The 26,609-nt window shown below is 44.0% G+C and overlaps 3 protein-coding genes across 23 annotated transcripts in view; 2 read left to right on the forward strand and 1 right to left on the reverse strand.

The window, feature by feature from the left end:
* The window catches only part of Fgf2 (fibroblast growth factor 2), a 61,630-nt gene extending 47,106 nt beyond the window's left edge, over positions 1–14,524 (forward strand). The window contains exons 2-3 of one of the 2 annotated variants that reach the window (XM_006535399.4): positions 603–739; positions 9,030–14,524. In XM_006535399.4, the coding sequence (XP_006535462.1) occupies positions 603–739; positions 9,030–9,215 (323 nt within the window). In that variant the 3' untranslated portion in view covers positions 9,216–14,524. The remainder of the gene's footprint in view (positions 1–602; positions 740–9,029) is intronic. The other variant, NM_008006.2, reaches the window with a different exon arrangement.
* Positions 9,400–24,660, reverse strand: Nudt6 (nudix (nucleoside diphosphate linked moiety X)-type motif 6). 15 transcript variants are annotated; one of them, XM_006535462.1, is made up of 5 exons: positions 24,241–24,604; positions 21,119–21,322; positions 16,778–16,833; positions 13,926–13,980; positions 9,400–9,912 (listed from the first exon to the last, which is right to left on the reverse strand). In XM_006535462.1, exons 4-5 carry the CDS (start codon positions 13,969–13,971, stop codon positions 9,515–9,517), a joined length of 444 nt encoding a protein of 147 aa, XP_006535525.1. In that variant the 5' UTR covers positions 13,972–13,980; positions 16,778–16,833; positions 21,119–21,322; positions 24,241–24,604; the 3' UTR covers positions 9,400–9,514. The 15 variants fall into 15 exon arrangements, with proteins under 15 accessions (XP_006535525.1, XP_011247973.1, XP_011247974.1 ...); XM_011249671.2 differs by lacking the exon at positions 24,241–24,604 and adding an exon at positions 24,097–24,133; XM_011249672.1 differs by lacking the exon at positions 24,241–24,604 and adding an exon at positions 23,760–24,027 and having other exon boundaries at positions 9,400–10,005.
* Spata5 (spermatogenesis associated 5) overlaps positions 24,321–26,609 on the forward strand; it is a 159,194-nt gene continuing 156,905 nt past the window's right edge. For 3 of the 6 annotated variants that reach the window (NM_001310473.1, NM_001163511.2, NM_021343.3), the window contains exon 1: positions 24,368–24,918. In NM_001310473.1, coding sequence (NP_001297402.1) covers positions 24,759–24,918 — 160 coding nt within the window. In that variant the 5' untranslated portion in view covers positions 24,368–24,758. Of the gene's footprint in view, positions 24,919–26,609 lie in introns of all 6 variants that reach the window. The other 3 variants (XM_030252736.1, XM_017319672.2, XM_017319673.1) reach the window with 3 other exon arrangements.

Below are 26,609 nucleotides of genomic sequence, written 5' to 3' on the forward strand. Positions count from 1 at the left end.
GTTTACACACAGATGTGCCAGTATCCCTCTGTAGGATATAAAGCTTTCTTAGTTTGTATGCCCAGGAGTAGAGTGGCTGGATCGTATAGTAACTGCTTAAAAACAGTGCCAATTGAGGCCAGCACCAATAATTGTTCTCCATCCTGTCCCTCCTCTGTCCTCTGTGGGGCATAGGAGTGACAATGGAGTTGGGAGCATGGCATGCGGGCTCGGCATTCTTTCCTCTCTAGCTCAGCTCATGGGATGTCCACCTAACTTCTTCTATACCTTCCTGATCTGCACACCGGATCAGCACCTTGCTAGGCAGGGTTTCTGTGTGTTTGTGGCGTATGTGTGTGAGTGTTTGTGTGTGCATGTGTGTGTGATATGTGTGTATGGTATGTGGTTGTGTATGCATATGTGTATGTATGTGTGGTGTATGTGCTTGCGTGTATGTCTGTGTATATGTGGTGCTCTCTCTCTCATTCTCTGTCTCTCTGTCTCTCTGTCTGTCTCTCTCTGTCTATGTCTGTGTGTGTGTGCGCGCACGAGCATGTGTGTGATCTGTAAATTGTGGGGCTGCTTTGATCTCTGGTGCCATAATTTTTCTCTGTTACTTACAGTCAAACTACAACTCCAAGCAGAAGAGAGAGGAGTTGTGTCTATCAAGGGAGTGTGTGCCAACCGGTACCTTGCTATGAAGGAAGATGGACGGCTGCTGGCTTCTGTGAGTAGTGCTTTCTGGGAGTGCTCTGTGCAGGTATTTACTGGCATTGCTACTGAATCTTTGTTTGGGTTTCATGTGCATCGTTTTATCTCTGTATTTCCTGAGAAAGTAGCATTCCATGCATTTCATAGACTTTAAGACTCAAGAAAGGAGGAACACACAGTGCATGTAAGATGAAGGCCAAGCATTCTGCAGTCATAAAATGGCTCCAAATCACTCTGTTTTTCTCTGCAAAATAGTTGGAAAAAAGTCTCCCTTATGGTTGTTTAAAGGTCATATAAAGGCACACATAAAACTTGGTTATTAGTTTTGAAGGTTCTTCTTTAGACTCACAGGAGATATTTGTCCTCTAGAATATTGGTATATTGGTTGAGAAAGTGGGCTTCCAGCCCAAACACAGATGCTGGCTCCACCTCTTGGTGGCCATGTGTCCTTCGGCAGATTATTCTGAGTTGGTCCCTCATGTGTATCACAGGCACACTAACCCCATCTTCACAGAGCTTTGCAAGGATTTAAGTGGGTATTAAATGTCATTTTTACACTGCATCATAGCTAGTCAGGGGCGCTGGCTCCTGGCTAGTATTCTTTCTATGGATGAAAGCTCTGCCAGTGTCTCCTTCATATCAAAATGGGGGTGGGGGGGTGGGAACAGTCTGCTGGACACACAGTGCGTAGAGAACGCAGCAGAATAAAGACATAGGACACAGAGTGCATCCCTGCCTCCTACAGGAGTGGGTAGCACATGCGTAAAGGTCTGACTGGTTTTGAGAATGGCAGCAAGGGTGTTGTGCTAATAAGCCAGTGTTCTTCCCCTGAGTCATACCCTCAGCTCTGCCTAACCTCTCTAGCCTTCCTGGTAGACAATATCATAGCAAAGAGTGGTTCCAGTGTTGTAAGCTGTATGAGTTATTCATACCCTTTTTTTTCTGAATGAAAGCACTTAGATTTTGGAGAATTTTTTCTATCATCAATTTTCAGATCCATCATCTGACAGAGATACTGTCATCAGTAAACGCAGTGTCACCAATTGCTGTCATCAGTCAAGTTGAACATGGCAGGATAATTGACAAAGCTGGGTGCAGGGCTCATAATTGTCATTCAGTAGCTAAAAACATTTTAAGACCCTCTTCAAGAGGAGCCCATGTACAGGATTCCAGATGTGCTAGACAGCAGCCTTAAAGAGCTGAGTATCACGTGTTCTCTGCCCCTAATGGATCCACTGTGCAGAAAGGCAGAGGCATAAGTATTGGTGTGGTATGTGGGTGCTTTGTTGAGTTCCATCAGTATTTCACATACATGCATAGTAACACAGGAGAAGGTTGGAAGTATTACGATGCAAGGAGTAATTTAGGGAAGAAAGTGGCTAGCTTTGTAGAACTCATGGAGGTCACTTGTAAGTAGAGTGTTGGGGGAAAAGGACCGGAGGGCAGGGGTAGAGCTGGAACTGTGGCTACCAGAGGCTACTTGGCACGTCTCAAAAATTATGAGCAACTCACAGCAGCTGGAATGTGGCCTGCATTCTGTCCAGAACACAATGAAAGGGAAGGGAGAAGGCTGGAGAGGCAAACAAGCTTGTCTTTAAGTCTTACATCATGCTAGCCATGCTCACTGTGAGGCTGGAGAGTTCCCAACCCAGTAGAGGTTGAGAACTTCTGCTGAGAGCGCTCTGGCAGGGGTATAGAGTGGCTTTGTAGAGCCTGGAGTGTCAGGAAGACTAGTTAGAGCTGAAGAGGAAACACTGCCATGGCCACTACAAATGTGGGCATTACAGAGACGTGGGAAGGAGGGTAATGGTAGACAGAGGCACAAGACTCTGTGTTTACTTTAAGAATGGGCACTTTTTAATTTTTCCCACTGCTGTTTATATATTGTGTACTAGCTGCCAGAGAGGCCGCGGCAAGCAGAGCTTGAGCAGTGTCTTTTACCCCTTTATCTAGAATCTTCCTTCTGTACTTCCCTGCCCTTGTGACCTTAGCTAGTGACCTTATTTAGGACATTCCTCCTAGGCTTTATCTGCAGTTTCCCACAATCACAGGATCACATCTGGGTTAGGGGTTGTGCCCGAGAAAGGAACTGCAGACTGTCTGGACCCCCAACAGAACACAAGCAGTATTTACAAGGCTGTGTTGAAGTGCACTGATCTTGTTTTGGTCATAATTGGCTGTGAACTCCACTAGCCCGGTAGCCTTGAGATTCCATTCTTTCCTTTCCACGTCAATCTTGGTCTTCAATGAATGCCTTACTAAGGTGAGAGTGGATCACAGTGAGTCCATATGATAGTCACAAAAGGAACTATGTCTCAAGAACATAGGCTGGATGGTGGGTTTATCTGCAATGGTTAAAAGTCACCACAGTTTTCAAGAGCTCCAGAGACAGAAGTACTCATCTGTCCACTGCCATCTCTGTGGTGACTGGGTTACAAACAAGAGGAAACAAGCTGAAGATGAGGTGAAAATGGGGCTGTCCGGGTCTTCATGGGGGGAATTCTGACCTTTTCTCTTGGCACACGGATGTGAAGCTTCATAATGTACTAAGAACTAGGTAGGGTTTCCGTTCCCTTCCTCGGCAAGGAAGCCACTGCTGCAAGATGAAAGCCATCTGGCTCTACCAAGTCTTACTGGATTTTGCTCTCTTTAGTGCATGCTAACTCTCCTTCATGATGCAACCAAATACCACCAAGTTGACAGAGTAAAAGTCAGTTTAGTAAAGTTTATAGATTTATCACAAACCCTCAGCATGGACAAAACCCATCGGCTACACACAAATGGAAAATTCGAGACTTATCAAGCTCTTCTGAGGAGGGCATAAGCCAGATTGGCTGTGGTAACAGCTGGTGTGTGTTCCGCCCCCATCAGAGGGCCCAGTCCTGCTGCCAAGTCACAAACTAATCTCTGGCCTCAGCATCTAGTATGGCTGGCTGCCATGCTCTCTCAGCAAGTCCCTCTTCTCAGCTGGGCAGGGTGGACTGTCTTCTGATGAAGAAGTAAGTGCTGTACCTCACAGCAGGAGGGGTGCTGATGGCCTAGCTCAGTAGCCTTTCTCTCTGAGTCAGATCTGCCAATGCTCAGCTGTCAACAGTAGTAACTTCTGGAGTAACTCCAATGTCCTGATCAGGAGCCATCATTCGGGATGTGAACATGCTTCATCTCTGGAGAGACTGTCTGAAAGCCTGTACTTTCCACAGGCATAAGTCCATCTTCCTTCTATCTGGCCCCATGTCACCCTGTGTGTGATGACAACACTGGATTGCTATGAATGCTACCCACTGAATGACAATAAGGACATGATCACTCCTAGGTAGGTAGTTGAGGAGAAGGTTTTTATTGTAGATGAGAGAGTTCAGCCAGAGGCATCTGGAGGAGTCCAGACTGAGTATGGCCAGCAGAATAGACTGGGTCATGAGAGGAGAGGGAGGAGGAGGAGAGGAAGAGAAGAGAGATGAGCCAGGAGCAGAGGCCCAAGAAAAGAGAAGTCAATCCAAGAGAAGGAGGACCAAGAGAACCAAGAAGGGAGCCAAGAGGCCAGGAGGCAAGTGGACAAAGAGAACACAGTGCCAACATGGCTGGGTCATATAGGAAAAAGAAGCTGGAGGACGGGCAGTGAAGCTCAGGGGCTAGAAAGGTTTCGAGTAGGGGGCAGTGTGTGTGAGCACGTGTGAGTGTGCGTGTGTGTGAAGTGCTGAGATACTTGTGGTTACCAGGGAGGCCGGTGGCCTGGGTTCACCTTGATATGTTAATAGGCACCTCAGTTAGCTATTGGTCTTGAGTTTCTTTGGGATCTAACACCAGCTCTATGGTTCCTGTAGTGGTTCTCCAACATACTCAGCCTCTTGGGGACAACAGTACCTCAGAGAGTCGTGCTGGCTTTACTGCTGTTGAAGGTATGAGAAAGGGCTCCTACTGGTGTTAACAACAATGGTCTAAAGGCATTCCGGTTAAGGATTGCTCATGATTTCAAACCCTGTGTGTGCGTGTCCTCAGATGTGTTGATATGCATGCTGTTGAGGCCAGAGCTCAGCCTTGATATTGTTCCTCCCTCGGGTGCTGTACAACATGCTTTCTCTTTCAAATTTCTTTTTACTTATTTACACTGTGTGACTGCCTGTTTGTATGAGTACCACATGTGTGGAGTTCCTGTGGAGGTCAGCAGAGGGTGGAAGATCTCCTGGAACTGATGTCATAGGCAGTTGTGTGCCTTGATTTTTTTTTAAATTAAATTATTTTATTTATTTACATCCCAAATGTTGCCTCCCCTCCCGGTCCCACCTCTCAGAGTTTTTTGTTTGTTTGTTTGTTTTTTGTTTTGTTTTGAGTTTCTTTGTTTTTATTTTCTTCTCTTTTTTTCCTTTTTTTATTAGCTATTTTCTTCATTTACATTTCAAATGCTACCCCATCCCTCCCTTCATCTCTGAGATAGTTCTCCCCCATCCCAAGGAGTCCCCCTTCCCTGGGGCATCAAGGCTTTAGTGGATTAGCTGCATCCTCCCTCACTGAGGCCAGGCAAGGCAGTCCTCTGCTACGTGTGTGCCTGGGGTCTTATGTATGCTCTTTGGTTGGTGCGCCTTGAGTTTTCTATTTGTTTGTTTGTTTGTTTGGTTGGTTGGTTGGTTTGGTTTGGTTTGGTACAGGATATCTTGCTGGAGCTTGCCAAGTAGACCAGGCTGGCTGGCTGGCCAACAAGCCCAGGGACCTCCTGTCTCCTCCTCTCCAATGCTGGGGTTGCAAGCACATGACAGTGTATGTTTCTGGCTTGGGTGTTTTGTTTTGTTTTGTTTTGTTGTTTGTTGTTTGTTGTTTGTTTTTTGTATTGTATTGTTTTGTTTTGTTTTAAGATAGGGTCTTACTATATAAACCCTGGCTAGCCTGGCACTACTATATCAATCAGGCTGGCCTCCATCTCCCAGAAATCTACCTGCCTCTGTCTCCTAAGTGCTGTGATTAAAGGCAGGTGCTCCCATGCTCAGAAACACTAGGCTTTGAAGTTCAAGTCTGGAACTCAGGTTCAGGTTCTCATGCTTGAATGGCAAACACTCTCCCAGCATCTCCGCAGTCCTTGAAAACACATTCTAAAAAGGCTTCCTATGTTTTAAACAGCTGTCCGTGCGAAGGCCTGTGTTTGGAGGCTGGAGTTGGAGCTCTTGGGTGTATGGCAGGCTTCTTACTCAGTTTCTTGCCAGGAGATGTTTCTGTTGCTCTGATTCACTTTAGGAACCCAGAACTAATATTAAGATCAATGGTTTTACTGAATTCACACAGAATTGTAGATTTAAACAAAATAGTATCTAGTGAGTTTAACTGTAGGTCTTGGTTTCAATACCAAACGACTGTGAAGGTAGAGCATGTACGGGAAAGTACTGATGAGCCCCCTCTGTGAAGGGGTCGCCCACCTGTGGTTTCCTATCTGAGGCTACAGAATTGTGTCACCCTGGATGGGATTGAAGTAGGACTCAAATGGTGCTTTTGTTGGCCCATGTAGTGAATGCTGAGCGGCTGTGTTTTAATTCATCCAAAGCGTATTTCACACACAAAACAATTTCTGAGTTGAGGAGTCTTAACAGTGACATGAGTTCTACAGTGTAGAAAAGTAGGGAGGTAGTGTTTTGGGGCTCAGTTTTGCAGTCTACACTGACCAAATTTGTCAGAAACAGAGAGCTAAAGAAAAAGCTGCATCTTTGTAAGGAGATAAAATGCTAGCCCGGATTGAATGCAGAGTAAGGCCAAGAAAGAATTACTGCTCTTGGAAGCCATTCCCAGCAATTCTCTGCAGCCTTTTTATAAGATTGAGACCACGCTGGCTTTTAAATTTTTCCCATTTGTGGTTTTTATTTAGTTCTAAAATGCTCAACATGGATACTTTCATCACATCTGTTTTTAATTCTCAGAAGTGGTGTGAGCAAATGCATTTTGAGATTTCTATTGAGCAAACTCTTTCATAAGCCAAAACTGCAAGAATCAAAGTACTGTAAACGAGTAAACAGCTCAGAAAACAGAGCATGGGGAAGTGGCCATAAGGTTCAAACCCAAAACTGAGCGGAGGGCCAGAGCCAGTGTGCAAGCCGGAGGGGGGCTGGGAAGCCTCGAGGCATTTGCTGTGTCACAGATGTTTCTCACTGTGTGGAGACCATCTGATTCAGTGAGGCCTGGAGAAGGTACAGAACTTGGTCAGGCGCTCTGCACATTAGTTAGGGATTGAGGCAAAGCTGGAGCTGGTCCTGGCTGGCTGCAAGCCATCGCGGATGTCAGGTCAGGGCCACTGGACTCTAGGAAAGAGCCATCTTCTCAGTTTCCTCAGAGAGTTTATGTGTAGTACAGTTGAGCTATGTTCTATGTTTCCGTTTAAACCTAGGCTTTTCTGGTTCAGATTCTCTTTTATTTAGATTCTGCAACATGAGTGTAGCTTTATTTTAAGCTACCTATAGTATTTTTTTGCTTATTAATTTAGTAGATATTTATTGATTTCTTACTATGTGGCAAGCATGGATACCACAACAGATATAATAAATCAAAATTCCACATGGGGTTTATAGGGAGGATGTTACCATGTAGCAGCTAACTCTCTTAATATACTAGCTTTATTAATTATTTGAGAATTTCTTACACTATATTTTGATCATTTCACCTCCATTACTTCCCTAGCTCCTCTAAGAGCCATCTCTACCTTCCTACCCCGTCTCCCCACTTTGTATTCTATTTAAAAAAAAAAACACTGAGTTCAAGTAATGCTGCCCATATACCCCTGAGTGTGGGGTCATATCGTGGATCTTGGTTGACCTAACAGGGGCCACATCCTTTAGGAAAATTGATTCTCTAACCTCTAAGTTAAAGTTTCTTTATGTAGAAAATTTATTCTCCATTTACTCTTCAGTTCAATCCTCTTTATATTTATTTAGACAAAGACTGATTTTGTTGCTGAAACAATTGGTAACTCTTGCATTTGGCTCTGTGCTTTTGACACTTCTCACTGTGCTTATTTTGAGCACTTCATCACTTCTTGGGCAGCAATTCTTATATGTAAATCCCCTGCTGTAGCTTAGAGTGATCCACTTCTCCCTTTTTCTTGGAAGATGGAATCCCATGATTCAGTCTGCATGTTGCTTTGTTGCTCCTGTTGCTTCTAAGGTTGTACATTACTAATCTTCGCATACACAAATGTATACCTGCCTCTGGATCTAACCATCTGAGTCTCTGTTATACTAAACGTGGGTTAGTTAGTATGTCCTGAGGTCACCATCTCACCCATGATCTGTTGGTACCCTGGAATATTTTAGCCCATCTTCTTGCTTGGCTCTTCATCTCCACACCAACAGAGCCTTGCTCATGGTATCTCTTCACTGCAGTAGAAAAGTAACTGAGAGAAAGGACTTTTGGGATTATTGTATGTTGTACCCTGTGGCATTCCAAGTTTACTTTTACTCTTCAACATTTCATTCTGTAGTTAGTGAAGGGAAAGGCCCAGTGATTAAGAGCATTTGTTCTTTTAAAAGCCCCAGGTTTAGTTCTTGGCATCCACATGGTGGCTCACAGCCATTGGCAGCTTCAGTTCCAGAGGCTCTGGTACCTTCTTCTGACCTCTGTGGGCATATATATATATATGCAGAATATTCATATTGCTGAGTCCTCAGAAACCAGTATATTCTGGGTTACTTATTCTTCAGGAACAAGTCTGTTCCAGATTGTGTATTTAGAAACTGGAATGTTCTAGACTGCTTGTTCTTGGTTACTGATTGGCATTTGGAGACTGCCAATCTTACACCTGTCACTGATTCAGAGTATTTTTAACATCAGGCAACCTTAGATATTTTCTACATAACAAACTAAAAGCCATTTTGGTCACTAGCCAACATTTGCAACTTCAGGGAACTTATTCCGTCCCTCCTTCTTTGTGGGAAGGGTACTTGGGCTATGCTTTTGACATTATTTTCCTTGAACCTCATGACAGTGTAAAAGTGAAAATGTCTAACTGTAAAGCTGCTCCAGGGTTCAGGAATGTGTGTGTGTGACACCTGGAGGAATGTCCCTCCATGTTACAACATGTGGTCCTCCTGGGGTCCCCTCAATATTTAGGTTGTAATGCGCAGAGTCCCAAATAGTGTGGTTTTTTTTTTTTTTTGCCCTCCATGTGGGATTGCCACCTAATACCTTGCTGACTGGTCACAGGGTTACTCCTGCTCAGGAGGCGCTGTCCTATTCACACAGATTCCTGGTGTTATCCATTGGCAGAAATGTCACATTTTTCACCTGTAGCCTTGTTCCTTGTTTATCTCACTGTCCTGTCAGTGTTTGATATGAAAAAGTATAAAAACACATTTTCCTTTCTTTTTCAGAAGTGTGTTACAGAAGAGTGTTTCTTCTTTGAACGACTGGAATCTAATAACTACAATACTTACCGGTCACGGAAATACTCCAGTTGGTATGTGGCACTGAAACGAACTGGGCAGTATAAACTCGGATCCAAAACGGGACCTGGACAGAAGGCCATACTGTTTCTTCCAATGTCTGCTAAGAGCTGACTCACTTTTGACACTGTCACTGAGACACTGTCACTGAAAAGAAGAGAATGTATACAGCCTTTTATGTAATAGTAAGACACTTAACCATTACCTCAGTAGAGAAAAACAACAATTTTTGGAAAATATTTAGACTTCCCCATTTTATATAGCTTTGGTTGTGACCCAGTGAGGATTAGAGCTACAATCTTGTTCACATATTTCCTTTATTGAAAAGAGGATTTAAAAATATGTACATTTATGAATTTCCACCATGGACATAACATATGTGAGAAAACTGGCGTCAGGTTGAAATCTGGTATTCAGTCTGCTCCCGTTGCGGCTTTGTAACTCTCCGGCAGCTCCCTGTGATAGAGTTTGTAGAACAGGCCTGTGTACACTGCAGGGAGCTCCTCCATGCTGAGGTCAATTTTGTCAAACCCTTCCCTGAGTCCATACAGCAGTAGCCTAGCCACCCTGCTGGTGATGGGGGTCGTGTGTTTAGTCCGGGCCAGGTTTTCTAGATCAATCCATTCACACTTCAAGCATTCCTGCTGGCAGAAGTTGATAGTGAAGGAACGAGGCTGCAGGCGGCAGACCAGGTACATGTCTGACATCCCGAAGGCCCCAGGGCTCCTGTGTTGCTGCCGGATGCTCAACAGGGACCTGAATTCTGACTTGACACCAGTCTCTTCAAAAACCTCTCGGACTGCTGTGTCTGCTATGTGAGAGAGAGAGAGACACACACACACACACACACACAAACATAAAGATTTCATCCTTAGAGACGCCGTCAAAGATTTTCAGTTAAAATCTGGAAGATTAAAAGCAAAAATTTGTCTTCAAACTGCTTTCTGGACATTGTGAAATGTACTTTGCATCTAAGACACTGAGAGTCTTTCTGGAGGCTTATGCACGTGTATATTGGAAGTCACATCTTCTTATCCTCTTCCTGTTCTGTTACCCAAATGCAAGAACACGTTTGCAAACAAAGCTGAAGTTAATATGTTGATAAATCCTTCACTATTGTCCCATTTCAAGCTTCCATCAAACTGCCGGAGTTTGTGGATGTCTGAATTGAAAGGACCCGTCCCTTGTTACAGAAGTCTGTAGTGCTGAACATACTTGAGTGAGCTGTGAAATGACTCTGACTTCTTTGGGATCTCAAGCCCACTGCCCCTCCCCTCACTCAGGGCAAGGCCCTTTGCTCCTGCCCTGGCCGCCAATGGACCCAAGCTTGATATAGAAACTGCATTTCTTTGAAATCAGATTGTATAGAACTTGGGACTCACTAACACCAAAATGGAATAGCTGTCTCATCAGATATCTTTGTAAGGCTGGAAACACATAACAATTTTATAATACACCAAGGGTTTTCATATGTTATAAATATTTTCATTAAATACAAGTTTCCATGGCAGGACTTTTATGTCCATTAACATACATTTATGTCCAGTTTTTCTAGACACATACGAAGTCTGCACAAATAGACTTCCCCAGTTCTGATGCTCTATAGCTGTCTGCCTTAGATGCTTTTCTGGTAGTCTTCAGAATTGCTGTTGATTGTTTAAATACCTTCTAATGCCTCTCTGGATGTTTGTTAGGCAGCATATACATGTGTCTTGCCAGTAGTCCTACTGATAACATCCATGCAATGAAGAGCTATTAGAAACACATAGTTCCTGTGCACTCAAACCACACTGTCTTTCCTGCCCACTGGACACATACCAGCCCCCAAGACATGCTCTTGTTCCTAAGAAAGAGTTCTGGAAAGGATCACAGGAAGAGTAATTTGATCTAAAACATAAGACATCTAGCTGCCATTCTTTAACTATATGCTGACTTTCTCTGTGAATGAGATCTGTCCATAGGTTAGGCATGGCCAGAAATTACATTCTAAAACTGCAAGCACCAAGACCAGGTACATAGCTCAGCATGTATACTACCTGTCTCACATGTGTGGGGTGCTTAGTACAGTTCCCAGGACCAACCACACAATGGGGGAGGGAATGGAGGCATCAAAGAACAGTCTAGGCTCACAAAGTTTCTCTAGTAAGAAAATAGTTCTTATCTAGCATATAATACATTATTAAATTTATTACTAAAAATTGTGGCACTACTCTTAAATGTTTATATAGTGGCTTCTAACTCTTGTTTAAATATATACTTATATTCTTTAAAGGTTCTAGAAAATAAACTTGGGGATCCTGCTCAGTTCCTAGCACCACTAATCTGACTCGCTGTAGGTAAATTACAGAATAGGACAGAGTAGATGAAAGAATGGGTGTCGTGCTTAGCAGTCATTGTGGCACTATGGGGGTGACAGGACAAACACTATCTGTGAAGTTCGTATAGTTTAACGTGAATCAGCACATCCCCTAACTAGCTGAAACCGGATAATGCAAGCCAATAATTCTGCATCTGAGATGTGGGATATTCTCCCCTTCCACCTCAAAATGGAAGTCTCTCCCTTGGTTTCAACATGCATTTAAGTTCATCAAGATAAACTGTTATTCTTTTAGAATTATCTTAGTAGACTTTAAACTCAGCTGAAATAATAATTACTGCATATGAAGAATCTAGAAGCTCAGTTTTGCTGATGAAGAGATGTTTGAATGTTAGATGTTCTGAGGTTTCTCTGTTCTGTAGTATGTAGGGAGAGGGCAGCTTGAGATGGAAGAGAGTGATGGGAAGCCTCCAGCATGTGGCTTTCCTTGAGCTCCCTCTAGTCCTGGTTAGCATTTCTGGCTGGCTGAAACAGGACACGGTTTTCACCCATGGCAATGACATATTTTAGGAAGGGCTTTTGTTCCTTTGAATCGTACAGACACTTTTAGACTCAAGCCTTGAGGACTTCAATTTGTTTTGCATTTTCCCAACTTAGTTTCTTAAAAACACTTTGCATATCAATGTTTCATCTATCTAGCATTATCAGAGAATGAAAGATTCCAAACAAATGAGTTTCCAAATTAACTAGTATTTATTTACCAGAATTTTGCAACAGTCTAGTTAACAGCCAATAAATGTTGAACTGTTCATGATGGCAACATTCCAAAATTTTATTTCATGCTTCCTAAACAAAGGTTTCAAGAATATAATTTCCATATGCTCTAGACAATCAGAGAGTTTTTATTTTGTACTATGCTGTCAAATTGTGCTATAGAAGCAGGCTGGAGAAGGGCAAGTCTAGGAGAATGGTGAATGTCAGCTTCTGCTTTTGTTTTTAGTTCAGATGGGTGAGCTATTTTGATAACCACAGGTACTTTAAGAAAACTAGTAGTACATTTAAAATTATCTAGGCTTAAAGGAATGATTCTGGAATTAAACTTAAACCCGAATTTATACGTATTTAACTTGAAAATATGCTCCCCCTCATTTATATCTAAGTCTGCCTGAAATTCTTAGGATCTACTAAAGCTCAAAGAGGGAATAAACCCTCACCTTAATTCATTTGACAAGGTATGCAGGGCTGCAGCTGGCTTCCCCCAGTGTGGAGGGGGAGAAGACTAGACTTGAGTTACCTCATTCACATGCTCTCAATACCACATAGGTAACGGCAGTATTGAAAGACAGAGAAAATGAAGAAGGCAGCTTTAATGGGAAAAAATGGCCCTTGCTCTCAGTATCTGGTGCCCCTACAAAATACAGATGTGTTTGCACATAGCATGGTCTGAGTAGCACAGGGCCTTGATACACCTTCCTTCTTCCTCAGCCTCCTTCTGCTGTGAGGAGCAGGCATGTGCCATCACACCCAGGTCCTCAGAGTACACACTGTCACTAGACTACCCACCAGAGAACTAAGGAAACAGGTCAGTGAGAACCTCACACCAGGGTTTGTTTTCTGTGTGTGAATGTCATGAATGTTGCTCATGGGCTGCTAGGATCTGGACTTGTAAATACATACAGGGCATTTTGATCTGTACAACACTTAAAAATCAGATCTCATGAACATATATTCAAACAAAATAAACACAGGAGACTGCTCTAATACAGTGGCTGGTTAAGAAGAAATAAGAATGTGCATATTAAAGAAAGGCCTTTGAGAAACAATATTGGTATCTAATGTATTACGTACCAATAAGGATGATGTTGAATTTAAGCTAGTGGTTTAAGGGTCAGCATGATTCTATACTTTGCAGATCAGTGACTAAGTGCAGAGTTCATCCTAGCTCCCTACAGGCTGACTTGGAGGGAGGGGGGACATGTTATTTGCCACTCAAGACTTTCTCACAGGTAACTTATTATGTTTTATGTTATTCAAAATAGCTGGCAAAATTTCCAAAGGAGATTTACATCACTATTTCCTTATAGTTAGTTTTACTGTACTTCAAGATTTATCTAGAAATTATTAATCTAAAAATTATTTATCTAAAAATTATTCACCAATCTGTGATAAAATGGTCAAGACTTCAAAACTTAATAATTGTAGCCATATTTGAAAAAATCTTTATAATTACTAATACTGATGAACAACTCAAGCCTCTTCCTTCCAGATGACCTCAGAGAACCATTGGAAAGGGGCTCCCGCATAGCTATCAACTGTACAGGCGAAATGACTGTGTTAGAAAGTTCTTGCTAACTTTGTATCCCTCTGAAGAAATCTGTCTGAATTTTTCTAACTTAGTGTGAACCAATTGGAAACTCCCAATTCTTATTCTTAGCTACAGAGCAGGGAAGTAAAGCTATGACTTTTGTAAACATTTTCAAGTTTATCAGACATGTACAAGTACATACCAATATCTTCTCCTGGCTCCGACAGGCCTCCTGGAAACTTCCACATGTTTTTCAACTACAGTGCAAAGTAAAAATAAAAAAGGTTCATGTCCTGACTTCCTCTCTTCCTCCCCTCTCTCCCCACTCCCACCTCGGCCACTCAGTTGGCCAAGGACGGAAGAACTAGTTTGCATTATGTTTATCCCTATTCCCCACCCCAGCTTTCTTACTGCTCCATGTGCTCTCTTTTGAGGGAGATGGTGATGGATGAAGTCTTTTCCTCTTACTCTTCAGGAAATAGAAGTGGTGTTATTTAGTTAATGTGATACGACTTGTGTTAACGAACCTTCGGAGGGAAATATCTATTCAGTTGTGTACTTCACGGAACTCAGCTGCTAGTTAACTATGAACCGATAGGATTTTACGGATGCTGCTATGAGTAAGTAGAGTACAGAATAAATGTAACCGCCAAGGTATGCTACCCTAGAGTTTTACATGCCTTTACTGTATTTTGTTTCTAATCACAGGTATTACTCAAGATTTCTGTGTGTTTACTGTTTTATGCAAAATGTAATTGCTTTTTATGGGTAGTGTGAATAAAGTTATTCTGGTTTCTTGGCTATTGTTTCTTTGTATTTTCTCATCAATCATTTCTTTTTCTTTGTGGGAGGATGCTAAAGAGGTAAACCTGATTTTTGGAAGAAATAAGGTTAAATTAAAATAATTATGAGCGTCGGGTGTGTTGACGCACGCCTTAATCCCAGCACTTGGGAGGCAGAGGCAGGCAGATTTCTGAGTTCGAGGCCAGCCTGGTCTACAGAGTGAGTTCCAGGACAGCCAGGGCTACACAGAGAAACCCTGTCTCGGAAAAAATATTATGAGTGGGCACAGGACAGTTTTCTCATGGTCGTCATGATTGACTCCGTGTAGAATTCTGCATATAGTATATGTTCATTGTACTATAAACCTCAAGAATGAGAAGTGCTCTCATAAGCCAGCAGATTTCATATTCCTCATTCATAAAAGCACTGTGGACCTTCCACTGTGAGCTGTGACCCTCTGGCTTTCTGGAAGCGTGCTTCTGAGAACATGCATCACCTCTCAGCATTGTGGGCTTGGAGGCCAGTGGCGGGCTTCCTGCTTTCCATACACGGCTGACTACTGGGTACGGAATCCAAGCTCTCGACCCTTTTGTGTCCACCTCGGGTGTGACTTTAACCTATAAAGCATATCATGCCTTACTTTACTAGTGTAGAACTGTCTCTCATCTGCAGAGATGCGCTGTCTTTTGTGTTACACTTTAAAATGGTCTGGGAGCTTTGTTTCTATGGAGACTGGTAAGATATTAAACACTACAACTGTAAATTCTATTGGTAATAAAAAATGAATGATGTAACAGGGCACTTGAGAACTCGGTATTATTATAACATTAACCATCCCATCCACCATCTTTCTGTCATCACTGTGAAGCCAGCCTATAGCTGCCATTTGCATGGCAAGCCTAAATTCACATCTGGCTCCCAGGTACCCTCACAGTATGTGAAATTATATTCTCTATTCTCTAGTCACTAGTATCAAATGTATATATTTATGTCCCAATCCAAACAGAAAACTTATTATTGGCTAGGGCACAACCCTACTTTAGGAAGCAGTTTATGTTTATGGTAGAAAGTTTTGTTTAAGTCAGAAAGAGATATGGCCTTAATTTAAGCCTCACAAATAACTTAGAATAATTTTAGATAGCATTTCTGAGAAACTATGTTATACTAACTATATATGATGAGGACATATTTAATTATCCAGCAATATTTAAAGAAGGGTCAGAAAGTATAAAAATCAATGCTCTTGCTATGCTGGCTATAGCTCAGGGGCAGCACCACAGAGGTAGAAAAAGCATTGCTCCTTCACTTTGACATCATTCCTGAGCATGAAAGCGTTTCTAACAGTGGCTCTTCTCTTAGTATCTTAGGACTCTTTTTTTTAGCCTTTACTACTGTTACCCAGTCTCTCTCAGGTCAGACCCCTGCCAACATTCCTGATCACAGTGATGGCAGCCTCTGGCTGAGCTCTGTGCCTTCACACTGTCAATTCTAATTTCTTGGTTTATCGCTCTATCCTTTAAGTTTAAATTTTTTATCTACGTGTATGAGTGTGTGTGTGTGTTCGTGCATTCCACATGGATCATGACACCTGCAGGGCACAGAAGAAGGCATCAGATTCCCAGAAGCTGGAGTTAGAGGTGCTTGTGAGCTGCCTGACATGGCTGCTATTAGCAAAACTGCTATAGTAGCAAGTGCTTTAACTGCTGAGCCATTTCTCCAGCACCTAACCCTGCCTGCCTCTCCTTTCCTCCCCCCCTTCCCTCCCCTCCCTCCTCTTTCTTAACCTGGTAGGTTCCTACTCTCTCTTCTAGACTGAATTTGTAATGTTACTTTCCCTGAGGCATCTCTGGAGGCTCCTGGGGCAGAGTTAAATGTCAGTATCCATTCTAGGACAGACCAAAGACTGTGCTGCAGGCCTGCTGGGGTCACGTGTTTTCAATCTCTGTTCTCTCAGTACTGGGAGCACAGCTCCTGCAACACTGAGAATGGTGCCTGATTGGATGCTACCTCAATAATGTGTCTTCCCAATTAAGCACTAGCGACTGTAATGCTCTACAGCCATGAAGTAAGCACAACGCTGAGGCTCATGCTGACAGGTTTAGGTCTGTGTCACAGCTTTATTTAGATAGGTATCTAGATGTCCCATAACTGCTTAGAAATAACTATTGAAGTACCTTTCTGCAGTCCCTTAGTGGTATCAACATGTCTACATTTTATGTTTCTCTAGAGAGAACACTTTGGAAAGCAATCTATAAGGCAGAAACAACTTACTTTATTTCGATCTTGTACAACCAGTACTTTCCTGGTGCTAACATCAAATACAGCACCTTTTGAGGAGGGGGAGATAATCACAAAATATTAATTCATTTTCCTTCAATTCCTCCATAATAACTGGTGGTCACCCATTAAAATCCTTTATTTGAAGGCCTGGTTTAGATACCTCAGTCATGAAGACTATAAAACACCTCTCCAGCAAGGAGGTCATTACTCAATTGACTAGTATTCACTCATTCTCATTCTCATTCTCTCTCTCTCTCTCTCTCTCTCTCTCTCTCTCTTTCTCTCTCTCTCTCTCTCTCTCTCTCTCCCATCCCTCCCTCCCTTCTTCCCCCTCTCTTTTACTCCTATTCACCCACCTCCCTCCCTCCCTTCCTTTCTTCCAAAAGTTTGGAATGTGTGTGTTAAATTTGTACAATAATCACTGGCATGACTGTCTATGTCTTCATGACCCAAATGAAGATCTTTTTTTATCCTTTAGTAACATTTTCTTTGGTGGTTACACAAGTGAGAGTGCAAGCTGCAGCCCATCTGGCTCTCTAAATAACTGTCTACTGAGAACTTAGAACTCTCTCTTTCTCACAGGTTGAGAAGCTAAGAAGTCCAGGGTCAAAGTGCCAACATACAGGTGTCTTGGAAGAGCTACTTCTCACAGAGAGCATTCCCACAGGGGCCTAAGGCTGGGCCTCTTAGGCCACTGTTGTTAAGGGCTCCAATGTCTTATTAAAGCTTCGCCCATAGGACCAAGCCACTTGTGCAGGCCTCATCTATTATTGCCATCACCCCAGGGATTAGGATTCTAATATGATTCAAGCATTCACACTGCAGTGCTTAAAGCACTGAGGACACACTGGCCTTTCTGCTCTAATTCTTACTTTTTGAAGCACAGCACAGATTTCAGATCTCTGCCTCCTGGCTGTTCAGATCCCAACTATCTCAATATCCATAACGACCTGCCTGAAGCCAGTTACATTTCCTTACTGTGTGTGCATCTGTCCTAGAGCACACACACACATTTGGAAGGCTTTATTTTCATGCCTAAAGCTCCAGCCCAGCACTTCCATTTACTCATCCATCATATACACTGCTCCGTGCACTTTGGACTCTGCCAGATGCTAGGACCAAAACCACTGTCCTTCCTCTTTCCTCTTTTTACTGTTTAGATTTTCCCCCTTTATCTTACTATGGGTGGCTTGCCTACAGAATGTCTGTACTGTGTGCATGCCCTGCCTCTGGCCAGAGGGGGTAGCAGGTCAGCTGGGACTGGAGTACAGATGGTTCTGAGTCATGTGGATGCCAAGAATCAAACTCTGGTCCTCTGGAGGAGCATCGGGTGCTTGTAACTGCGGAGTCATCTTTCCAGCCCCCTATTTTTAGTAGTTTTGTTTGGGCAAATCCTGGGTCAAAACCATAAATAACACTTTAGTGATTTGTACTAGAACCCTTGAAATGGGCTAACTTCAACATATCCTTATGGGATATAGGCATTTTTTATATATTTATCTGCTCTTTTAATATTCCTTTCTGAGTCTTTCTATGTAACATACAGAAGTCCTTTCCATATTAGCTGAGCTCCTATTATGTATACGGTATTTTACCAGGTGCTGGAAATACAGTGGAAAACACAACACAACTTTTCACTGTGTCCAATGGAGAGGAGACAAATGAAAGCTAAGTTATTCAGAGCAGAAAGTGGAAAAAGCAACCACAAACAAGCATACATAGGTGAACCATGTGAAAAGAGAGCTTGTTTGTAACTGAGGGGCTGGACAGATGCTCAGAGGTTAAGAACCTATACTCTCCTGGCAGGGGACCCAAGCTCAGTTCCCACACTCACTTCAGATGGCTTATAACTCCTTGGAACTCCAGCTCCAGGATCTGAGGCTCTTTCCTAGTCTCTATGGGTACTTGCACCCCTTCCCTCACACACACACACACACACACACACACACACACACACACACACACACTCTCACACTCATACATAAAATACATTTTTAAAATTCAAACATTAAAAAGTAGCTAAAATGAAACACTGCACTTGGTACTCTTCGAGGCTAGAAAGGAGAGCAGTAAGGATCTTAACTCTCGTGAGGAAAGGATCGTAAGATGCAAATCTAACTGGACATCCAAGGGACAGGATGCCAAGGAACCTAAGTCTAGAACTGAGGACTTGTGATTATCCCACGGCTCTTTACAGTATTCACTGACAGCACCAACTCAGAGAGAAAAGATAGTAAGCACAATCCGAGCGACCCCTGCTGGCCACAGTATAAAGCTAAACTAAGACAAGACTGGAATTAAACAGTTCCGAAAGCATATTAGGCACTGTGTGTCTCCTGTGCAATAGCTCAGGTGACGGAGTCCACACAGCCATCAGCGGGAGAGCTGGGCTTTATTCCAAATGGGCACTCCCATAAACAGCACTGCTCCATCAAGACATAGCAACTCCCTCCTGCTCGATGATATCATCACCCATCCATCCATCAGTCCACCCTCCTTACACCCGTTAGTCCATCTATCCATGGCACGCTCGGGCCCTACTTCGTACTTGCTCTGTCTTTATCCCAAGTAAACATGGTGAACAACACACAGAATGGCTGGCTTCATGAACTGTGCATACTGCTGGGGAGACTAAGTACATGTATAACTAGCTTGCATTGGGTACTATTAAAAAATCTGGATAAAGAAACATAGACTGGTGGAATTGACATGGGGGAGGTCCCTATGTTATACAGTAGGTTTGGGAAGTTTTCTGAAGTCAGTAAAATGCTTCCCAGACAAGCGTGGGGAACTGGGTTCAGATCCCTAGCATCCATATAAAAACTCAGGTACAGTGAGGTGCATAGGTGCATCTGTAGATAGATGCAGTGTTAGGAGGTGGAAGATCCCTGGGGCTTGCTATCTAGCAAGGTGGATGGTACCTGAGGAATGACACTCAGTGCCGTCCTCTGGTATCCACCTTACACACACAGACACAAAATAGTTTTGCATGACTTTCTAATGATACAACAGGCCATCACCAAATTATTGGGTAGAATCTTTTGAGGTAGAGCCCATAGAAAGTTTCTGAATGTCTATTTGCTGCAGGGCAGGAAGGCTACAGATAGATATTAGTGGACACCCCCAACCAGCTTCTTTAGACACTGTAGGTATGCAGACTATACATGTAAAGCCATGTATACATTATACGGAAACAAAAATGCAAATTACTAAGGTAATAATTAATCTGCAATCTTCTTTTATTTATTTAAGGATTCTTTACTATTTTAGTTTTTTACCCACCTTAGGAACTCAAGGACTTCCTGGGAACAGCAGTAGCAACAGCTGGCAGAGAAATTTGTAATCAGAATTGTGGGTACAGAAGTAGCCATTCATTTTAGAAAACACTCTAGGCGATTTCGATGCCCTCTGCAATGAGGTTTTCCTGTTTCTGAAGCTGACTGTTCAAGGCTCTAACCTAGCTCCATTGTTCTATCTTAAGCTGCTACCACTTGACCCATTAACCATGTAAAGTCTTAGGAAGTAATAATCAAATAAGCATATGGTTAGTTTGCCTTGCTTCAAGTTCAACCTAAAAGTTTTCCTATACAATGTTATAATTTAGCGCATATTTAGGCAGAAACAGTCATGAACTTCATCAGAATCAAAATGGGGTTCCTTGTGTCAAAAAGGAAATAAAGCTGGGAGGTTATGAAGGGCAAGTCCTTAACATGAACGCCTGACAGCAACTATCACAAACGATGGCTGGGACCACAGCTGGCCACAGCCAGAGCATGGAGTACCCCATGAGGACACGCCCACCCTTTGACCAATGCCACCATGCTCCTTAATGGCTGTGTCCGCAGATTACTCTTTGAAGTACCTGAATGAATACTCACAGTTTTACCTTTTCAAATCTAGTCTTGCCTTCTTGAACATGCTCTAGGTTTGCTAGCGCACACGTGTCTGACTGCAATATACTCAAATCACCATAACCTCTCCCCACTAAAAAAGTTACTTTCTGGAGAATTTCATGTTTCCTTGTACTGACATATGCTTTAAGGAGTATAATTTATTTCCTTCTCCCAATTCAGTGTCACTACTGAGAATAGAAGCTCAAATATCTGTGTGAAGCATGTTAAATGTAGCCTTTGGGAAGGCTGCTTTTCCACTTGTTTTCTATGCTAGCCTGTAATTCACGGGGCAGACACCCTTTCTTTTTTGAAAAGCACGACACCACCGTTGCACAGTCACACAGCACTCACTGACCAGCATTCACTGACAGACTAGCAGCCCAGCTTCAAGGAGACATGGTAAACTTGTGAAAAGGCAGTTCCTGAGTCCAAAACTGACCTGCAACTCCAACTTGGTGTGTAGCATATCCCGGGAGTCTGCTGGGTCCTTCTCCCAGCCACAGAGTCAGTGTTGAGGAATGGGGTTTTGCGTGGTGGAAGCAAAAGCCCAGGGAAGCAGCAGGGGCAATGAAGTGGCTCTGCAGGATGGGGATGTGTAGCCAGGCAGCTATCCGTCCTTCTGAGCGCCACTGCTGAATGGCAGCTAGAACGCAGAGGGAGGAAGATACACCCTGTAAAGGTTTTCTGTGAAATGCATGGTCCCGACCTCTCTGCATTGCTATAGCCCAGTTGTTTATGTGATTCTCCACCCACCACAGCACTGGTGTTTATAAGCAAACCACCCAAATGCAGGCCCAGCACATAGCAGGTGTTCAGGCACTGTAGAACGGACAAAAGAAGCGGAATCACATGCAGTTCTGGCGCTTCCTTCTTCTTTCCAGAGCTGCATATGCTATAGGGTACTCTACCATGGAGCCAAATCCCCAGCCCACTCTATTTCTCTTAATGCCATTGACTTTAATCTTCACAAATGATGATGAAAGGTGTATTTACTCCTATGGAAAAGTTCTGATGTTATTCTTGGTTTATAAGAATAGAAATTAAAAAAAAAAAGTCAGAACTATCCTGACGTATTACTAGCCTGAAGAGAGGAATATTTTTTGTGATATTTGCATTAACATGTCTATATCTTATATTGTACCTTTTATAATACATTATATATTAAGTAGTCTATCATTAAAATTCCTTCAATGAAAGTGGATTCCTCAATAGCAGTAGCATCCCTTATGCATCCTACAAGCTAATCAGCCAACTTCTACTCTACACATTTGTTTACATTATTAAAAGCAATTTTCCTTTTTTTCCCTCTAGTAATGTGGCTTTCCCTCCTTTCCCTGTGTTCATAGCTTGTATGAGCTCCTAGAAGCTCAACCTCTTCAACAGTTTTTCCTAACTACTGCTCATGCGCTACTATTATGTGAGCTTAAGGCCATATGATGTCTGTGTGATTTATTAGAACATACCATGTTCTAATACTAGACAGCATCTACTAACTAGTTTTCTAATGCTAGTTAAGATGTCATGGATTTGCAATTCTAGAAGCAGGGGTATTTCACTGCCAGGGCAAACTCTATGTGATTCCAGGCAAGGTAATTACCTCTGTAATCCTGGAAGCGAGGCAGGGGTGGGTCATGAGTTTGTAGTCAGCTTGAGCTATCTATAACATTTACCTATCTCAAAATCCCTCTGCCAAGGAAGTATTCTATGTAGGGCTAAGTATACTATAATCCTACTATCTGAGTTATGTAAAAGCAGTGGTAAATAGTGACCTTCATATGCAATATGCTTTAACAGCCTTTACTAACTCATTACAGACAACATCTAATCTCCTTAAAGAGACATCGAATCAGGCTTTCTCCTCAGATAAGCTCCTGTTTACAGGAACTGCCAACTAGTTTGGTTTAATTCCATCACAACAGAACTATTGGAAGCTCAAGAACAGTGTGAAGAAAGCAAAGACCAGAGCCAGAGGGAGGTACCCGTTGTCTCTGGGCCTTGGCACCATCATCCTTCAACTGGGCAGAGCATGTACTTCCAGGTTATGGAGATGAGATACATTCCTAGTTGTTAGATTCTTAAAACAATGTCTAATACTTGATAATGACAGTGAAATGTTTTATTAAAGGGGTCTCATTCAGCGTGTCTTTGATCACACTTATCCAGTATTCAGAGCTGGCTAGCATTAGAAGTCTTTTTAGTGGTCATTTGATTAATGAATACCTGGAAAAGTTCGTAACACAATCTTGAACTCGAACCTTGGACTTGTTTCAAGATCCAATACACTTCTGGAGTGGTGCTTAGATTATCATCTCCCACTGGGAAAAACTATCTAAGTATGGCAAATGCCTGTGCCCATCCATATACGTGCACATATCAGAGGATGAACTGATTCGATTCTCCTACTGGTGAAAGTGTTGAAGTCTAAGCACTTATAAGCAGGAGAGATGATGTTAAATAGCCTTGTTTGAAGATTAAACAGCATTAGAGTCGCTAACTTGCCGTGTTTGTTGCTCACAGAATAAAGATCATTTGTGGTTTCCTGGTTATGTGAAAGGATCTTTTCCATTCCATGCTAAATTTCCATGCTATGCCTTCAGTTTGAAAAACAGGCTGTTCTAACAAATCAGACACTTATCCCAAAGTGAGGGGGACTCCTTCACACAAGCATCCTTTCAGATAACTGGGTTCACCGTTCAAAGCCAGTGATGTACCAGTGATGTGTTCCTACTGAAAACTGCAAAGCTCTGTGGGTAGATGCAAGCACTGGCACCCATCCCGGTTAGGAAACCGTTTTGCTTGGCAAAGCATGTGGCAGAATCCAAGTAGCAGCAAAACTAAGGTTGCAAGGTAGCACACAGTGAGGCTGTCAGTGTTTACTAAGAGTTAAAGGCGTGGCCGACACCGTGCTAGGCGCTGCGAATCCCGTGTCAGTCTCAGGGGCAAGCATTCAGGGTTCGGGCCGGGACGTGGCTGAGGGCACTTCCAGGTCACAGCGAGAGGACCGCTGGGTGTCCTTTCAGCTTTCACCTCAGAGCCCACACGCTCCGCCCTGGTTTCCGGGGCCCGAGACCCGCACTTGCCCTGCAAGAGCCTCCGGAAGGCGGCGGCATCCAGCCCGTGCAACGTATGGTGCCGCGACAAGTGCACCGAGACGCCCCCAAATCTGTCCAGCTCGCCTTGTAGCTCGGCCCCGCAGGAGCCCGGGGTCTCCAGGCCGCCCGAGGCTGTGCGCCGCCCCGGCCGGAGCCTGGCTCCGCCCGCGTAAAGCAATGTGGAGAACCAGTAGCGGGTCCTCCTCACCCACCACATGGCTGCACCTAGCCTTTCCGTTCTCCCCTTCCCGCCCCGCCCACATCGCCTGACGTAGCATCTCTTCCCTGTCGCACGCCCCGCCCCTTCCAGCCCTGCCCGGTCTACCACGCCAGACGTAGCCTGGTCTCATCCTGGGCGCACGCCCCGCCCCTTCCCGCCCCGCCCACATCGCCTGACGTAGCCTTGTCTCCTCCAGGGAGCACGCCCCGCCCCTTCCCGCCCCACTCTCGTGACCCCGTGCAACCTCACCTCTTTCCGGCGATCGCCCCGCCCCATCTCGCGGCGAACACTCTCAGGCCTCTTCCGGAGCTCGCTCCGCCCCTTTTCGCTGGGAGGAGGGCCGACCGTAAACTCTCGAAACGTGTCTCCACCCGCTAAGCTTGAGCTGGACTTGCCATTTGGTAGAGCTTAGTGGAGCTGACTGTCCTCGACGGGTCTGGAACAGAGAGGAGAAACTTTCGGATTTTGTTGTTGTTACTTTAAGCCCAACCACATTCGCTTCGGGACTAGGCAAAGCAGCGGAACAGCCGAAGTCCACTTTTCAAGGGTTCATAACGTCAACGGCGGTGCCTACGCCTAGCCCTTCTTTCTTTCCGAAACGGTGTCTTGCGAGACCCTCGCTCTCCGCCTCCGCCTCGTGGGTGGCGCTTCTACGCGGAGCATTACGGCGTGCGCGCCGCGCCGCTGACCTCTGACCCGGAAGTTTGATCCCCGTGCCGCGCACGTTGAGCCGGCTCGGGGCTGCTTTTCTCCGACAGCCTGCGGTCATGTCTTCCAAGAAGAACCGAAAGCGGCAGAAGGAGGGCGCGGAGGGCGCCTCGCCCTCGCTCTCTGCGGCTCCGTCCCGCTCAGGGACCTCGACTCCTTTCGCCCAGCCGAGCCCGGCGGCGCCGGGGATGCTGGTGGTGACCAACTTCCTTGAGAAAGGTGAGGAAAGCGCGGGCAGCCGCGGGGCTGAGGCGCCTGAGGGGAGCGCGGCGTGTGGAGGTGGGCGTGACGCGGGAGCCCGCGGACCGCCAGGCGGCCCGGCCCGAGGCGCCCGCCCGGCCCTCTTTGCAAAAAGTTGAGGATTGCCTTTTTACTTTTTCCTCTTTCATACGTACTTCGGGAGCACTGGCGATGGCGTACGCCACGGGACCTTGACTAGCAACCCTCGAGGTGGCCTTGGCTCCTTGGAGACTCACTGTCCAGTCAGCCCGGCAAAAACGGTTCTTACCTAGTGAGCCTAGCCTGCGCTCAAACGCTAACTTGTGACGATGAACGCGTACTGCCTAACAGCGCTCTGGCTGTAGGGACAACGGCAGCGTTTAGTTACTGCTGTTGACTAGTCGCACCCTGGTGTTAGTCCTAAGTTATCCCGTCACGTGTGCCGCTCCTCTGGTTTTTCACAGAAACTGTGGTCAAAATGAGTACGGAAAGGTCAGGTCCCCATCTCACAGATCAGAAAAGGCTAACGGAGTCGCATATCAGGTACCCAGGCACCAGTGGCTGGCAGAGTCCGTGTTGGAGTACAGGTCTCTTTGATTCCGGAGCTGTTTGTCTGAGATGAGTTTTGTTGGCTTGGTGAATGGACAGACTTCACGTCTGAAAAATGAGCTACTTGGTAAACCTTTTAGCTTGTATGATGTGTAGTGGTTCTGAAAAGTGGAGCAGACTGACGAGGGACATAGTTTTTTTTGTGTGTCCAGAAAGATTGTCAAGACTGTCTTAGCATTAGCACAGTGTTTAATCTGCCTTAGCAATCAGGATACAGCTTGTTCTGTTCTGCAGATTCAACAGCTTTTCAAGTAGTTCCTTCCCACTGTCATTTACACATGTCAATTCTCTACTGCCTTACACCACTGGAAAGGTTTCACAGTGTCTTCCCGCCACCCCCCTCTCTCTGTACCTTTTAATTGTCTACTCACTAAATGGAGTGTTCTCTGCATGCTTGTCAGTCACATACCACAATTTCCATGCCATGGTCTCTTGGGCACTGCTTTGTAATGGTCACAGATAGTCTCCGTGTTGTCAAATCCAGTGGCTGGTTTTCATTACTCGCCTTTTGACTCTGTAGCCTTTGCCAGTGTTAATCTTTTCTTCCTCAAAACATCTTCCTACTTATTTTATTTACCGTTACACTTTCCTAGTTTTTCTCCATGTGCATTGGCAGTTATTTTCTCTATTCCATCTGATTCTGAAATACTGAAGTTTCTCAAGTTTAAGTCTGATACCCTCTTTCTTCTCTAAATATTCTTTAAGGCAAGAATATCCAAAACTAAGTTTCCCATTTATATTCTCATCAATTTTGATTTTATTTTTGTACAGCATACTATTTTTGAGTCTTAAGTTGTGCTTTATGTCATGATTTCTCAAACATTTTATGTAGCAAAGTTAAAAATGTTCAGTAGGTCACAGATTGACACTTTAATAAGATAGTGTAATTAGAAAAAGTTTAAAAAGCAGAATAATGAAATTTATTGGGTTCACAGACACAAACTTTTGTCTGCTTGCAGTAAAAGTTTCTAAGTGATTTTTTTCGTACTTAACCTTACTATGAACTAGTAACAAGTAGTTTGTACGTTATATTTTGAATAGCATTGTCCATTACCTCTTCCCTTAATTTCAGTCACTTAATC

This window comes from Mus musculus, chromosome 3, assembly GCF_000001635.26.
Source record: "Mus musculus strain C57BL/6J chromosome 3, GRCm38.p6 C57BL/6J".
NCBI classification, from domain to species: domain Eukaryota; kingdom Metazoa; phylum Chordata; class Mammalia; order Rodentia; family Muridae; genus Mus; species Mus musculus.

Coding starts and splice junctions, on each gene's coding strand:
- Nudt6 (NM_001291044.1), bottom strand. CDS start 23,988: ATGTGGTGGGTGAGGAGGACCCGCTACTGGTTCTCCACATTGCTTTAC. Junction 16,834..21,118: donor ACACCAAGTTGGAGTTGCAG/GTCAGTTTTGGA, acceptor CCTCCTCAAAAG/GTGCTGTATTTGATGTTAGC. Junction 9,913..13,925: donor GGAGCCAGGAGAAGATATTG/GTATGTACTTGT, acceptor TCTCTCACATAG/CAGACACAGCAGTCCGAGAG.